The following is a 13123-nucleotide window of genomic DNA, read 5'->3' as shown; positions in this document are numbered from 1 at the left end:
CATTGTTTGAGACTAACTTGCTTGTTCAAGCAGGAACAGCAGCACATCAGCAGCAACTTACTCAAGCTCAAACTTTTTGAAAGCAATCAGTAAACACTAAAATAAGGATGACATGAAAGGGAACAGGAACACAGGTGCTAAACTACCTTGAAACCTTTAAATCTAAATGTACTGAAAGTGAAATACACAGAGCTTTTTAAAATAGAGTTTTCTCCACAGTCTCCAGCACAGACAAGTAAAAAAGCTACAGAATAGCGAAGCAGGAGACTATCAGGTGTTGACCATCACCATGCAGGGCTGCAGCGGTGCAGGTAAACCCTAATGTGAGGCTGTAGCACAATTGCACATCATTACAGCTTGGCTCAGCCGAATGTTGCTAAAAAGTAATGACAGGAGCAAAGAGCAACAGTTCATTCTTGAAAAAGGTGCTACGCCGGGTCTATCCAATGGAAGGAAAATCTGCCTACCAGCACCTCTAAACTATAAGCACACTGCATGTCATTTGTGTGCTACAGCAAGCATGTGATGCCACATGATCCAGCTGTAATCACTGACCTCACTGCCACTGTGCCTTGGCTGAACCACAGAGAATAGGGTTTAATGCCGCCTAAACACAAGTAAGTAGAGTCAATACTACGGCGTGTTCTCAGACATCAAACAATCAGAGCTGATATCCTGTATGTTCAGCATCTGTAAAAGCTGAGAGGGAGCTCACAGGCAGAGATCAGACGATATTATAAAGTGTGGGTTAATTTCTAGTTGTGAACAGATCCAGAGAGTAAGGCACTGAACCGCTAGCTGCTGCAGTGGTGTATAAATGCAACCAAGCACTGTGTCCACTTTTAATGAAGACCTGATCCTTCTAGCAATTCATTCTCACATTGTATAAAAGGTAACTGCTGAGATCTGAGAACACAGAGACGTCTCTACAACACAGCAGACACGAGGAACGCAAATGTTTGGACAACGTTACAAACAAGGCAACGCTCAGCAACACGATCTAAATATTTTTATTTAAAGGTATAGCAAGCTCACCATCCAGCCTAAAATAATAATCACCTCTGCTAATATTACAGATGTTTGTGAGTTCATTTTTTATTTATCTGAATTCAATAATAAATACATAATAATAAAACCTCAATCAATAGAGATACTTGAAACGTAGAGACATTGCAGTATCAGTAAACATGCACCATTTCAATTAAATGATCTTCATCGAGATCGGCCTGCTTCACCAAAACGAGCCGCCCTAAATTACAAAAGATCATGAGTTCACTTCACAGACACTGATCAGGATCCATTTCACTAAATTTTACTATAAACTTTATTTAATACAAAATGCAAAAGGTACATACTTTCAATTACATAAACCACAGCTGACTGTAAAGCACTACTAGTTTCCTTTCAGTTACAGATCACAAGCATGGTCTTGGTCTTAATCTGAAGAAGGTGTTGCAGCAATATCTCAATTTATAAGTTGCAACTCATGAAATGGACCCACCAACGTACCACTGGTCAGACGCTAGGCTCAAGCTAACTAACAAGATTGTGATGCATGCTTACAACTGACACTTTAATTACCACGCACAACAGGATGGCTGCTATTATGTTTACCTTGTAAGGCTTCCAGTGTGTGTGTGTTTGTGTATGTCTGTGTGATACTATAAAATGCAGTCCTGGTGTAACCTACTGTATTAGAAACTACCACCAAGGCAGTTCCTTGCACATGTCAATGTATAGACAGATTTTGCCACTGAGATAGTGATACAACTGTACAGCATACAATAAAGCCACAACTGCACAATCTGCAAACTCCTAGATTAAGTGAACTTATTCAATGCATAAACATCATATTTTAGAAGATAAGTTTGGTCCAAGATCTTAGTTCTTAATAAATGTAGTTGTATGCAATGTCTGCAAAGTCATGTGCAACAAACAGGGTAGCTGATTCTGAGGTGGGAAGCTAAGTAGCCCACATGTTTACTGACTGCAAACATCTAGTTATCATGCTGATGTTTGAAAACACATTCCAGCAAAGATGTTTAGTCGTAGACGGGAATCAGAGGCTTCAAAAAGTTGCTGAACTGTAAAGAGGCAAGAAACTACAACAAAAGTTATCTATGTTTCTACAAACCCAATCCAAAAAGTGACTGAGCTGTAAAGGCAAGTTTCCTTTTTATGTGCTGCCCGTTTCATGGCAGACAGCCAGGCTGTATGGTTCGTTATCAGAGATCTTATACTTTTTATCTGGAATTAAACTTGTTTCGACCAGTGAGACGACTAAACTTAAGGTTTCATTTTTCGCCCTTTATGTCAGTATCGTCTTGATTTAAACGCTGTATACTACTTTTAACTATCAAATTCAGGCTTGTTATAGCTTGTTTACTATATAATAGTCTTGCTCTAGAAGTGTAATCAGAATGCATTATTTTACTTGACTAAATTCAGCGTAACAAATGTCTTTGTAGACTGGCTGAAGGCTTCTTGTGGAACACATTATAAAAAGTCTATATAAGACTGTTTTTAAAAAAAAAATTCTATTAAATGTCATCAGTGAACTTTTGGCTCTGGCCAAAAACAAACACTAGATTCAGATTGATCTGCATAATGTTTACAACAACAGTTTGAGCAAAAATGGTATCAATTGCAATTCTTTTTCACCTGAAATCTATTTGCCTTGCCTGAAGCATTCACTGGTTACACGCCCGTCCGATCAGACGAAGGCTCGTCCTTCCTGACAGAAGTTTGCCGCTTTCCCAGATCAGATCAGATTAATTTGCCATTGTGGTTACTGACGTAAAGAAATGGAGAAATGGTGGCCTAAACGATTAAAAGAAGTTCAAATAAAGCAAATTTATTCTTTAAAATCCTTACATGGCGTGGTTAAGATTTGGGGTTTCACACTTACAAAGCTTCATGTTTGTGAACATTTCAGGCCTGATTAATGACAGAAGGTGGCACTATTATGTATTCTCTGTCACAATGTGAAACTATTTAGAGAGAAGCCCTGTATGCATACAGTTTGGTGTGAGACCATTAAGGAGGTGAGAAAAAAAAAAAGTGTGCAACTGTTTTCGTGTCATGAGAAATGAGAAGTTGTCTGCAAGTGTGCACGTTTGCATGATAATTATAACCACATCCAACAAATGCACACATACACACTCACACAGAAATCGGTCTCTCTGCCAGACAGCCTATGGGATGAAGAGTTTCACCCCTGCTGTTGCCGGGTTACTAGCTCCGGACCACTGCCAACGCAGCCACACACACGATCAAATCGGCTGCGGAAAAGAGTTTTAAGATCTTTGCTCGAATCAATTTTTTGTTTACAGAGAAGGGAGAGGGCGGGCAGGAGAAAAACAACTTGAAAAGGAAGGAAAATGACATGGGCGGGGGTGTTTGAGTGAGACTGAGGGGGAGACAGAGCAATTCAGCCTGCATCCCCCGGGGAAAAAAAACAAGACCAATCAGTCCAAAACTGGCCCTGATCTGCAGCTCACATCATCACTCAACCTTTCGGTGGCCTGGTCTGATGCTTACTTGGACAAATATGCAGCACACGCACACGCACACACACACACACACACACACACAGTCTGCGACATACACAAAGGCACGATGAGATACAGTGAGATACATGTGAAAACACAAACACATGTGGTAACCAAAACAAGCAACAGACAAGTGATGCTTGGATTCAGCTACATGGCAGATGAAATGCTTTGACACGAGCAGGCTGACGATGACAACAAATCTGCCACAAATACCGAAACACAGGTGGTGGCATTTCAACATGTGTTAAGCTGCTGCATGTGAACACACACACACAGGCTTGCAGATTATACAATAGCTTAAGGAATAAATCCAGGTTTTTACAACTTGGGTCGTACGTTAGTGAAGGAACAAGAGAGGTTTAGAAACATGGCAACAGATCACTGCAACAGAATCTGACAGACACATGAACAGTTGCAAGACAAGACAGCAGTGTAACCACATTTAAAAAACCAAAGTTGAAAAGACTGCAATGGTTGCTAACAGGTCTGTTTGACTGTCTCTCATTTCACAAACATTTTGGTCAAATATAACAGTCCATTAGTGACAATATTTTTAAATTCAAAATAGTCTATGCATGTGTACAGCACTTCACCCGTCTTCAGCCAGTTAACACTGATGTTTGAATTGGGTATTTAAAATAGCTTTATATCGTTTTATGCTGTTGCTCTTGCAATCTCAATGAATTGGATAGATCAGCCTTTTTTGCAATGCATCATCTCTAACCAGGGTGTCCAAGCCTTCCTGTGGTTTCCTAATTGATCTAATGTAAGCTGATGTTGGGGCAGGCCTCAGTATCATTCAGCTGCCTCTCCAGTGACTCTCTCATCCAGCAGTTGGTAAGACAGTTTTGGACTACAGCTGCCAGTGATGGTCCTGATTCTGCTGCAAGCTGGAGGGCCATTCTAACCAGAACCTGCAGCAGGTGGAGACCAGGTTCATGGGCTGCTACACCATGCTCACAAAGGCTTCAGAGCAGAACAAGAATCACCTCTGTCTGCATCAGTGAATGATCGAAGAGCTGGAGTCTATCCAGAGGAAAGAAAATGACTGAAGGAACTGATGATTATGTGAATCTATTAATAAAATGTAATGGTTAATAATTAATCTAAGACAGTGTGCATGTGCCCAACACAAACAGGATCTGTGATACATTGTATGTCAATTGGAATTCAGTGAAACTCAATCTTTGAAGTGACAGCACTGAATGGCAAAAATTAGATACGCAATGAGTAGATAGGCCATGACCAGCCTACCAGTCTCACATGTAAGCAGCACATGCTGCTGCCTGTGCACCTCTCAGACATGAAACTACACTAATCTAATAAACACACAAATCTATGAAAAAACAGCATACAACTTTTACAATATTTCTTACATGAGCTATGATTTGTGAGGATGTTATTTTTTCTTTGCTTCCTTATAATACTAACAAGTTGCGTGTACTCTGGCATCTGCTTTTTACACCTTCTCTGGACCCCTCATTTGATTCGTTTGACTTGATGATGAGCATAACTTTAAATTCAGACGAAAGAAGATTTGGAAATATGTATGTATGTATACTGTCAATTAAAATGCTTCACAATGCAAAAAAGAGAAAACTAACTTAACGACCACTTTATGACACAACTGTATTTTCATCCAGTAAGAAATGACTCCAATCCAAAGTGTATTCATCTGACAAGAACATTTTTGATTGACCCGATTTCTCTCCTTTTTTATATATTTCATAGACAATAACATGTCTACAAATGTGTGAGATGAGTCATGTTTGGCAATTTGAATTCAAAAATGGAACTAACTCTTTAGAGATTCCTGAAATATCTCAAAAATACTGGTTTGTTTTCAGTAACTGAGACATTCAATACTCGGACACATTAAAGGCTGGCTTCATGACTCAAATGTGTAACAATTACAGAGACAAGAAAATGGAGCTAATGAAATCCTTTTATGCAATTTCAGGAAGTCACTCATAGTGTGGCCACTCTAAAGACTTCTTTAAAACCTGCCTGGTCATGTGATTACTCATGTTTTTTGCTCTGTTTTGACCTCTTTGCAGAAGCTGACTGTAAGTGCAACATTATCATCACCAATAAAGGCAACCCTATTAAAATAAACCAAAACTACCCTGCATTGCAGCGTGCATGCCTCTGTGGATATTTTAGGCTCAAGCTTGGAGCTGGTGCAATCCTTTCCTAGAGATCAGCAGTAACTGTAACAAACCAAAAATGGTTGCGAACAACCACCAAAGCCCGCTAACCCCTCTGTTGCGACCTAAACCATGGCAGCCCAGCTCTGCCAAGTGGCCTCCAGCTTTTCAGGAATCTCTGCTGTCAAGGACATGACAGAGCGCCTGTCTCGCTGCTCTTAAGGAAATGAACTGACTTCACTGAGCAACTACAGAAGCCTACTGTTGTCAGCGTTCATTTTGCATAAATTCATGTTGCTACTTGACTATTACGCTGAGCTGCACAATGCATATCTGCTGCACTCACCTCTGGCCGAGAGCTTTTTTGTGTTGATAATTTTCGCGGCATACTCCTGGCCAGTGGACTTCTTGATACATCGACGAACAACGGAGAAGGCACCCCTGAAGCAAGACAGATCCACGCATGAGAGATCAGTGTGAAACCACTTCAAACATAACAAACATGAGTGTGTCACAGGGAAAAGTGCGCTGAACTTGTCTCTCTCTCTCACACACACACACACACACACACACGCGCGCGCGCGCGCGCACACACACACACACACACACAAAGTACGGGCATGCATGAATCACATAATCTTAAAGAAAGGGGAAAGGAAGTCACATGCATTATTAACACGGCCTGATATTCTGTGTACAACAAGAGGTCCTGGCTACTAGTGTGTGACAGGGCTCAATGTGAAAGGAGCCAGTCATAGCTGCCAGGAAGAAACATGAGTAAGGCTGCAGGAGAATGAAGCCACTGAAAAGTGTTATTAGCATTTTTTCCCCTCAATCTGACTTCATTATTTTATTTTATTTACTTTTTTTTTTGCACAGATACCTCCTTAAACCTCATGCTGCTGGCTGTATTGGTAGGTGGAGCAGCTCTATTAGCCACATGCAGAGATTAGATGTGATCTGATCTCTGCCAAAATATATATACAGCCAGGATCACACACACACACACACACACACACACACACACACACACATACATACATACATACATACACGTTTTACAAGCGCAAATCTTATTGCAGCAAAGCCCGTTTCTCTTTCTTCTTCTGTTTTTTTTTATTTTTGGCATACACAAGAGCCCTGCAGTCTGCTTAGAAATGCACAAAAACAGAGCTGAGCAGGACCCCGGAGATGCCACCAGGCAACCAGCAAATACAAACGACTTTTCGACGCGTGCTACCTGCAGATCAACTGACTCGCAAGTTGCTCCTACGGGGGGGATGTTTCCCACCTTCTGGGCTTACAAAGAGAGCCACAACGCTGCCACGCACAATTAAACGCACATGCAGGATTAACTACAAGCCTCTGCAGCGCTAACATGAACCTGCCGACAGCTCTTTGTTGCTCAGGAGGGTGCCTACCCCTTTCCTGTTTTTTTTCTCTGTCTCTCTCCTTTTTGACAGCCCCTCTCGTGCGCTGTCAACACAACGGCAGCAGCGGAGAGGGGGGGCGTGCAAACACACACACACATACATACACACAAGCATACACTAAATGCAACAAGAAGAGCAGCAGCAGCAACGGCGGCGGTGGTGTTGACGGTCGCTTACTTTCCGAGTTCCTCGTACAGCTGATATTCGTCTGTGAATCTGGTCGAGGTCACAACTGTAGCCATGTTGACTGGAGTCAAGGGGAGAGGGGGGGAAGTCGCCTCGCGCTTCAGTGGCCGCCTCGCGCAGGTTTCGGGAGGAGAACTAGTGAAGGCTCTAAAGGGAAGAGTGGCTCGAGCTCAGAGAGGAGCTGGGAGTAGGAGGAGGGAGGAGAGAGAGAGAGCGAGGGGTAGCTGTAGTAACGGAGATCTGCTATTGAGAGGAGGAGTCACGCTGTGTCGAAAAGAAAGCACGACGAGGGAGTGTAAAATTGAGAGGCTTTATTACTGTGCGCAAATACATGTGCGTGAGAGATTAGTCGTTTTTTTAAATATATTTTTTGAGATACGTTCAGCAAGTATGCAATTAATCCTTGTGAATCAAAACTCCTGGCTGCAAATTGATTCATTCAGTTTTTATTTTATTTTTCCCTGCTCTTGGCTCTATGTCATGTCAAGGATGACAGAGTATTTGGGGCCACATAAAAAAAACCCCAACTCATTAGCGTTATTTTGCGATTAAACTCGAAATCGAAATATTCTTTTAAGAAAAAGGGTAAACTCAAACTACTGCCACAGCTGCTACAGGCTACCCTCTACAAAATGTCACATAGATGAGTTAGAAAAACACCTGGTGAGGTACACAGCTGTAGCTCTGAGCCCCACTCATCTCTCGTTCAAACCTTGTGTTTTGTGTATCTCTCCTGTTTGCAACCGGTAGCCAATCAGAAACAAGAAAAAAATGATTTGGAACAGTTAAAACTTTTCAGACATAAGATAACCTGAGGCAGCAAAGGCCAGGTAAGAGATAAATGATTCGGACAGATATTTTTCAGTGGCTTTGGCAAAAAAAGTTATTCTCCCAACTTGGAAGTTTACCTTTTCTACCTCTGCACACTTGATTAGGAGCCACAGGGGTGGCTAATCGAAAGGTCAGTGATCCGATTCCTTGGCTCTTCTAACCTGTATGTCAGTCTCAGTATCCTTGGGCAAAATACTGAACGTAGAGCTGCCCCTGATGCATTGGAGTGCGAGTATGTGAATGTTTGGTTAAAAGTGCTTCGGCATGGTGAACAAAGGGTTGTATGAATGTGTGAATGAGGCTTGTAGGAACAGTGTTTGCTCAAATTGAGTAGAAAATTGCCATTAATACCAGTGTGTTTAGCATTTATTCATTATACAAATGGAGGAATTATTTATGTGTAAACAAGATACTCAGGGTATGCCGTGGCAACTGCATTGTCTTTAATTCTCCATGTATTTTTTGTGTGTGGGGACCCTCTTGTATGTTTTTTTGTGTGAGGTATGCTGTGGCAAATTAAAAATCAACAGATAAAACCTAAAATAACATTGTTTAGAGATTTTAATCATGAAAAGCCATTCTGGTAGAGTTCACAAGTGTTCAGTAGCTCCCCTTTATAACAGAACCAGTATATATATATATTCAGGAGATCAGTTCAAATAAGCAGACTGTGAAAGTTATGTCTCAAGTCTTAACATTTTATCAGGTGAAGAACGATAAATCATAACTTAATGTTTTATGAACATAGTTAATTCTGAGAACATCTTTCCACCAGCTTTTATAGTGTATTATTAAATGCAAACACAAAAGTGTTGAAGTGCTCCAGCCAGTGCCCCACATGCCCATTGGCAGACATGACATGAGCTGATTTTGGCCTGCAGTGAACACTCAACATGACCTATTATTGCAGTGTCTCTTCCTTACCATATGAAGCAGCTTGAGGCGACTGTTGTTGTGATTTGGTGTTATATAAATAACACTGACCAGCGATAGAATAAGAAAGAATCCACAAATCAAAAACACAGACACTTGACTGACACCCTTCATCCTCTTGCTGTGGTAATAGTATGCCAAATTTATATTAAACCTCTACGAAAAAAGAAATGCAATATCTACTAGCGTTTAAGCAATTAATGCTTAATTTTATATTATTATAGCCTAGCAAACTCAATGATTATGTGTGTGTATGCTTTTGCCTAACGTCTGAATATAAAGATAGTAATTTAAAAAAACGAATTACATAATATATATTTTATGTATTAATAATATAAAATAATAATAATGATAATATAGTGACATTTTGACATCCCTATAGAACACACTGGAATAATTTACAAAATTATGTTTCTACTGGTGCATAAAAGCTGTGGTCTAGACTGAATTAATGTTTCCTCTTCTGGCCGTTTCGTTTTGTTTTGAGGTTTTTCACGAAGCAGAGAAAAAAGAAAAATAGCGGAGTGAGACCTCTTTCCACTCTCTCCCTCCGGCAGTAGTGGTGGAGGTGGGATGCAAGCCACGCGAGATCTTTTCTGGTGTACTAGGAGCTGCAGATCGCGGTTCAGTTTCACAACCTCTCCGGTCCATTTGGAGTTTGCGTACACGAGGTTTAAAGCTGACACCAGAACAGTTCGTGCGCTCAGCATCCGTCACGGCACGCGCTGAGATGCGATGCCGCAATATTTTAATATTGGCACAAAGCAATGAGCTGCATGCCCACTAAATTATGGCATTCGGTTTGTAACTGGGCCTCCCCGAAAAAGGGAATCAGCCACTTCACAATGTGGCACCTGGTGACAATAATGATTCCCTGCGTACACTATGATTTTATTATACTAATGCACTCCTCCTTCAAGACATTTTTCTTTTCGTTTAGCACATGTCCTTGCAACATCTTCCTCGATGATACATTCGTCTTGAAGCAGAAACAGTGCCGTTTTCCTGAAGAGAATTTGAAATGTTTTCCCGTTGCTGAAATATCTGAGAAGCACTTGAGGGTGTCAGAGACTGATCTGAGACTGGAGCTAGAGCTTTAAATACATCATTGATCCTATTACCCGTACAACTGTGGTCTTTTTTTATTGCTGACAAAGCTCGTCCAAGATTGTCATTATTACCACAATGCTCAGTTTTTCTTCCTTTTTATTTTATTTTCATTTTTACATGTGGATAAGGAGGGATTAAGCAGGAGGTGACACAGATGTTGCAGCAACGGATCTTCATGATGTTCTTTTAGCATTTTATTGCGTTATTTCTTTATAAGGTTTTTATAGTGATCACTTTTTTATGCTGCCTAACACTGAACAAGCAAACATTAGACTGGCAGCCGTCACCTGGATTTAATCATTATCACAACACTTCTACTATAAACTAACATCAATATAAAAGAAAGAGATAGAAGTCATAAAATTTACTCATGTCAACTCATATGCAGTTTTACGGATTTTGACTGTAAGATGCAGAATTGTATCTAAGATGGGGACATATACAAGTTACTGTATGTAATGGTCTGCTATGCTGTAAAGGTTTAATTGCTTTCATAAATATCTCATGAAGGATATTAATATATTCTCCTGGCACGTTTAAACGTGTATGTGTGCATTGCAGCGGTTCAACACTGTTGTGGGGTGATGTGATAAGCTCACGAGCTTAGTAACATTTCATGATGTGGATTTTTCTATAGTCATGTGTGATTTTTCTTTTTTATACTCTCGATGTTTAAAGTGCAATATTTACAGTGGTGGCACAAAATCAGTTTAGTAGCTGTTGTGGATCTATGTGTCATAGCACGTCAGCTTCATCAGGAGATGGAAATATCAATCTCCTCAGATTTTAAAAGCTTCTTTAAACAATAGTATTTAATAACTCAATGTGTGTCACTTAAGCCTGAAAAATATCCACCAAATATGCACCAGTCCCCAAAGGCAAAATTAGCTTCACAAATAAGAACTTTTGGGTTATATGGATAGGAGAGACCTATAAAATCTTAATATAGAGTAATGGTTTTATATACAGAAAGCTGATAGTTGGATTTTCACTTCAACCAAAACAGTAAATTAGAGGGTTAAAAATACTCTTATAAACAATGAATCAGTAAACGCTGATGTTAAAAAGTTCTCAACTGCAACTTTTCCTTACTGAGCCCAGCACAAGTAAAGCACAAAGATGCTGTATCCATCATGCACCACAGGCTCCACTTTAATAATAGAAAATGCCTGTTTGTACTGCGGTGAAAACGATTATTGTAGTGGTGGAGAGTTTGGTGTAGAATTTATTGTTTTTGTTTTCTTGTGAATCGTGCTGCAGTCTGGTTCTGCCAGATGAGCCACTGCAATTCAAAAGGTGGCCTATAGGACCAGAAACAGCAATTTCACATGTTTTCCACAATGCCAAAGGGACTTAACATGTTTGCAAAATCATACATTTTCCTTTGTGGTTCTTTGCTTGCATCTGAGTCACAACGTTGCCATTGCATATCCACTAGTCATCCTGTTAAATTCCTGCTCATCACCCAATGCTGTCTTCCTCCACAGCTTCTCTCCTTTCAGTCATTAATCTAGCTACTAAAATTAGTGGCCTGTTCATCCTCTTTTCTTTGCCAAATATTTAATGTTTCTATTCAGGCATTGTGTGCCAGCATGTCTGTTGTGTAAACCTGTCACCCTTTTCACCTTCCTCCTTTGTCGGTGCAGCTGAATCTAGGTTTGTTTCCTCTTGAAAGTCTTTTTGATTGATGACAGATGGACAATAATCCTGTCTTGTAAGAAAACACATGCTTTATCCACTCATATGATACTCAAAGTCTTCCAAATATAATTTAAACTGAAACATCTGCAGTTAAATTCCAAAGTCAAAATACCTTGGAATAATTGAAAATGGAAACTAATTTAACCCTGGAGTTGTTATGCATTTAAATCACACAGTACTGTGTATATCTCATGTTCAGTATGTGTACTATGGGTTCTTTCTGCCTCTGAACTGTGAGCGAATATGTGGCACAGAGTTTAGAGCTCACTGCCGGCAATTAATGAGTGTTTGCAGTGAGCATAAGAGCAGCGCGACCAGTTTCTGCCATAATTACAGGGAGCCGCTCTGATATGAAAGCCTAATTAGCGAGGGTGCAGAGGTACCATCCTATTAATTGCTGTGTTTCTCTGTGATGTGCTGTCAGATGAGTCTTGGACAGGCAGTCCTGTGGCAGGTTGGATGGTGGGCGGATACAGTGAGTATGGAGCAGCAGGTCCCAAACTATCAGGCTCGTGACCCCTTAAAATTAAGCTTTCAAATCCTTTTCACCCTGCAACTTCAGAGAAATCCAACTAAAGATGTCTTCCCCTGTAGGGTGACTGCTTCATTTCAGTAGAATAATTATTAGAGGATGAAAAATCGAAAGCTGTCTAGTAATCAATCAGAAATAAAAATTCCACAAGTGTGTATATAATTTTAAGTCATTATAACAATATTTTTCTTTTGCTAATCAAGTCACGACCTCTCAGAGTTATCTGTTACCCCCTTTCTTCAACCAGCAAAAAATACTGACTTCCAGTATTTAAAGCTCATTATGTTAACATTTTTAGACCCAATTCAACATTTAATATCATTCCACCTAAATGTGAGTAGTTTCTGTGTGTTTTGGAATGCGGTTTAGAGTAGTGTGTTATTAAATTTCCTATTATTTTCCGGGCAGTTCCTTGTAAATAGCTTCTCCCAGTTACTTTAACTAGTTATGTTGGGTTGAACATTTAAATCAGCTAATTAACCATCATTTAACCTGTTTCATTTTGTTGTTACAGAGTCAAAGGTTTCACAGATAGCTTATTTTTAACACTTGGTAAACATCCATCCATCCATTCATCTTCTGCTTATCTAATTCAGGGTTGTGTCGATCAGGCTGGCACCTACCCAGCTGTCATAGGAAAAGAGGTGGGATGCATCTTGGTCACCAGACTGTCACAGACTTCTTTAAATCAGGCTG

At 40.2% G+C, this 13123-nt stretch overlaps 1 protein-coding gene across 39 annotated transcripts in view; it reads right to left on the bottom strand.

Annotated features, from left to right (window-relative positions):
• Positions 1 to 7529, bottom strand: part of camk2g2 (calcium/calmodulin-dependent protein kinase (CaM kinase) II gamma 2) — an 82100-nt gene extending 74571 nt beyond the window's left edge. For 23 of the 39 annotated variants that reach the window (XM_013271535.3, XM_019366462.2, XM_025897410.1 and 20 more), the window contains exons 1-2: positions 7312 to 7529; positions 6048 to 6142 (exon numbers count right to left, since the gene is read on the bottom strand). In XM_013271535.3, coding sequence (XP_013126989.1) covers positions 6048 to 6142; positions 7312 to 7376 — 160 coding nt within the window. In that variant the 5' untranslated portion in view covers positions 7377 to 7529. The remainder of the gene's footprint in view (positions 1 to 6047; positions 6143 to 7311) is intronic. The other 16 variants (XM_005474374.4, XM_005474375.4, XM_005474368.4 and 13 more) reach the window with 1 other exon arrangement.
• Between the last annotated feature and the right edge of the window lie 5594 nt (positions 7530 to 13123).

The sequence above is a fragment of the Oreochromis niloticus genome, linkage group LG13 (genome assembly GCF_001858045.2).
Source record: "Oreochromis niloticus isolate F11D_XX linkage group LG13, O_niloticus_UMD_NMBU, whole genome shotgun sequence".
Classification (NCBI taxonomy): Eukaryota; Metazoa; Chordata; class Actinopteri; order Cichliformes; family Cichlidae; genus Oreochromis; species Oreochromis niloticus.
This window is presented reverse-complemented; position numbering and strand designations above follow the sequence as displayed.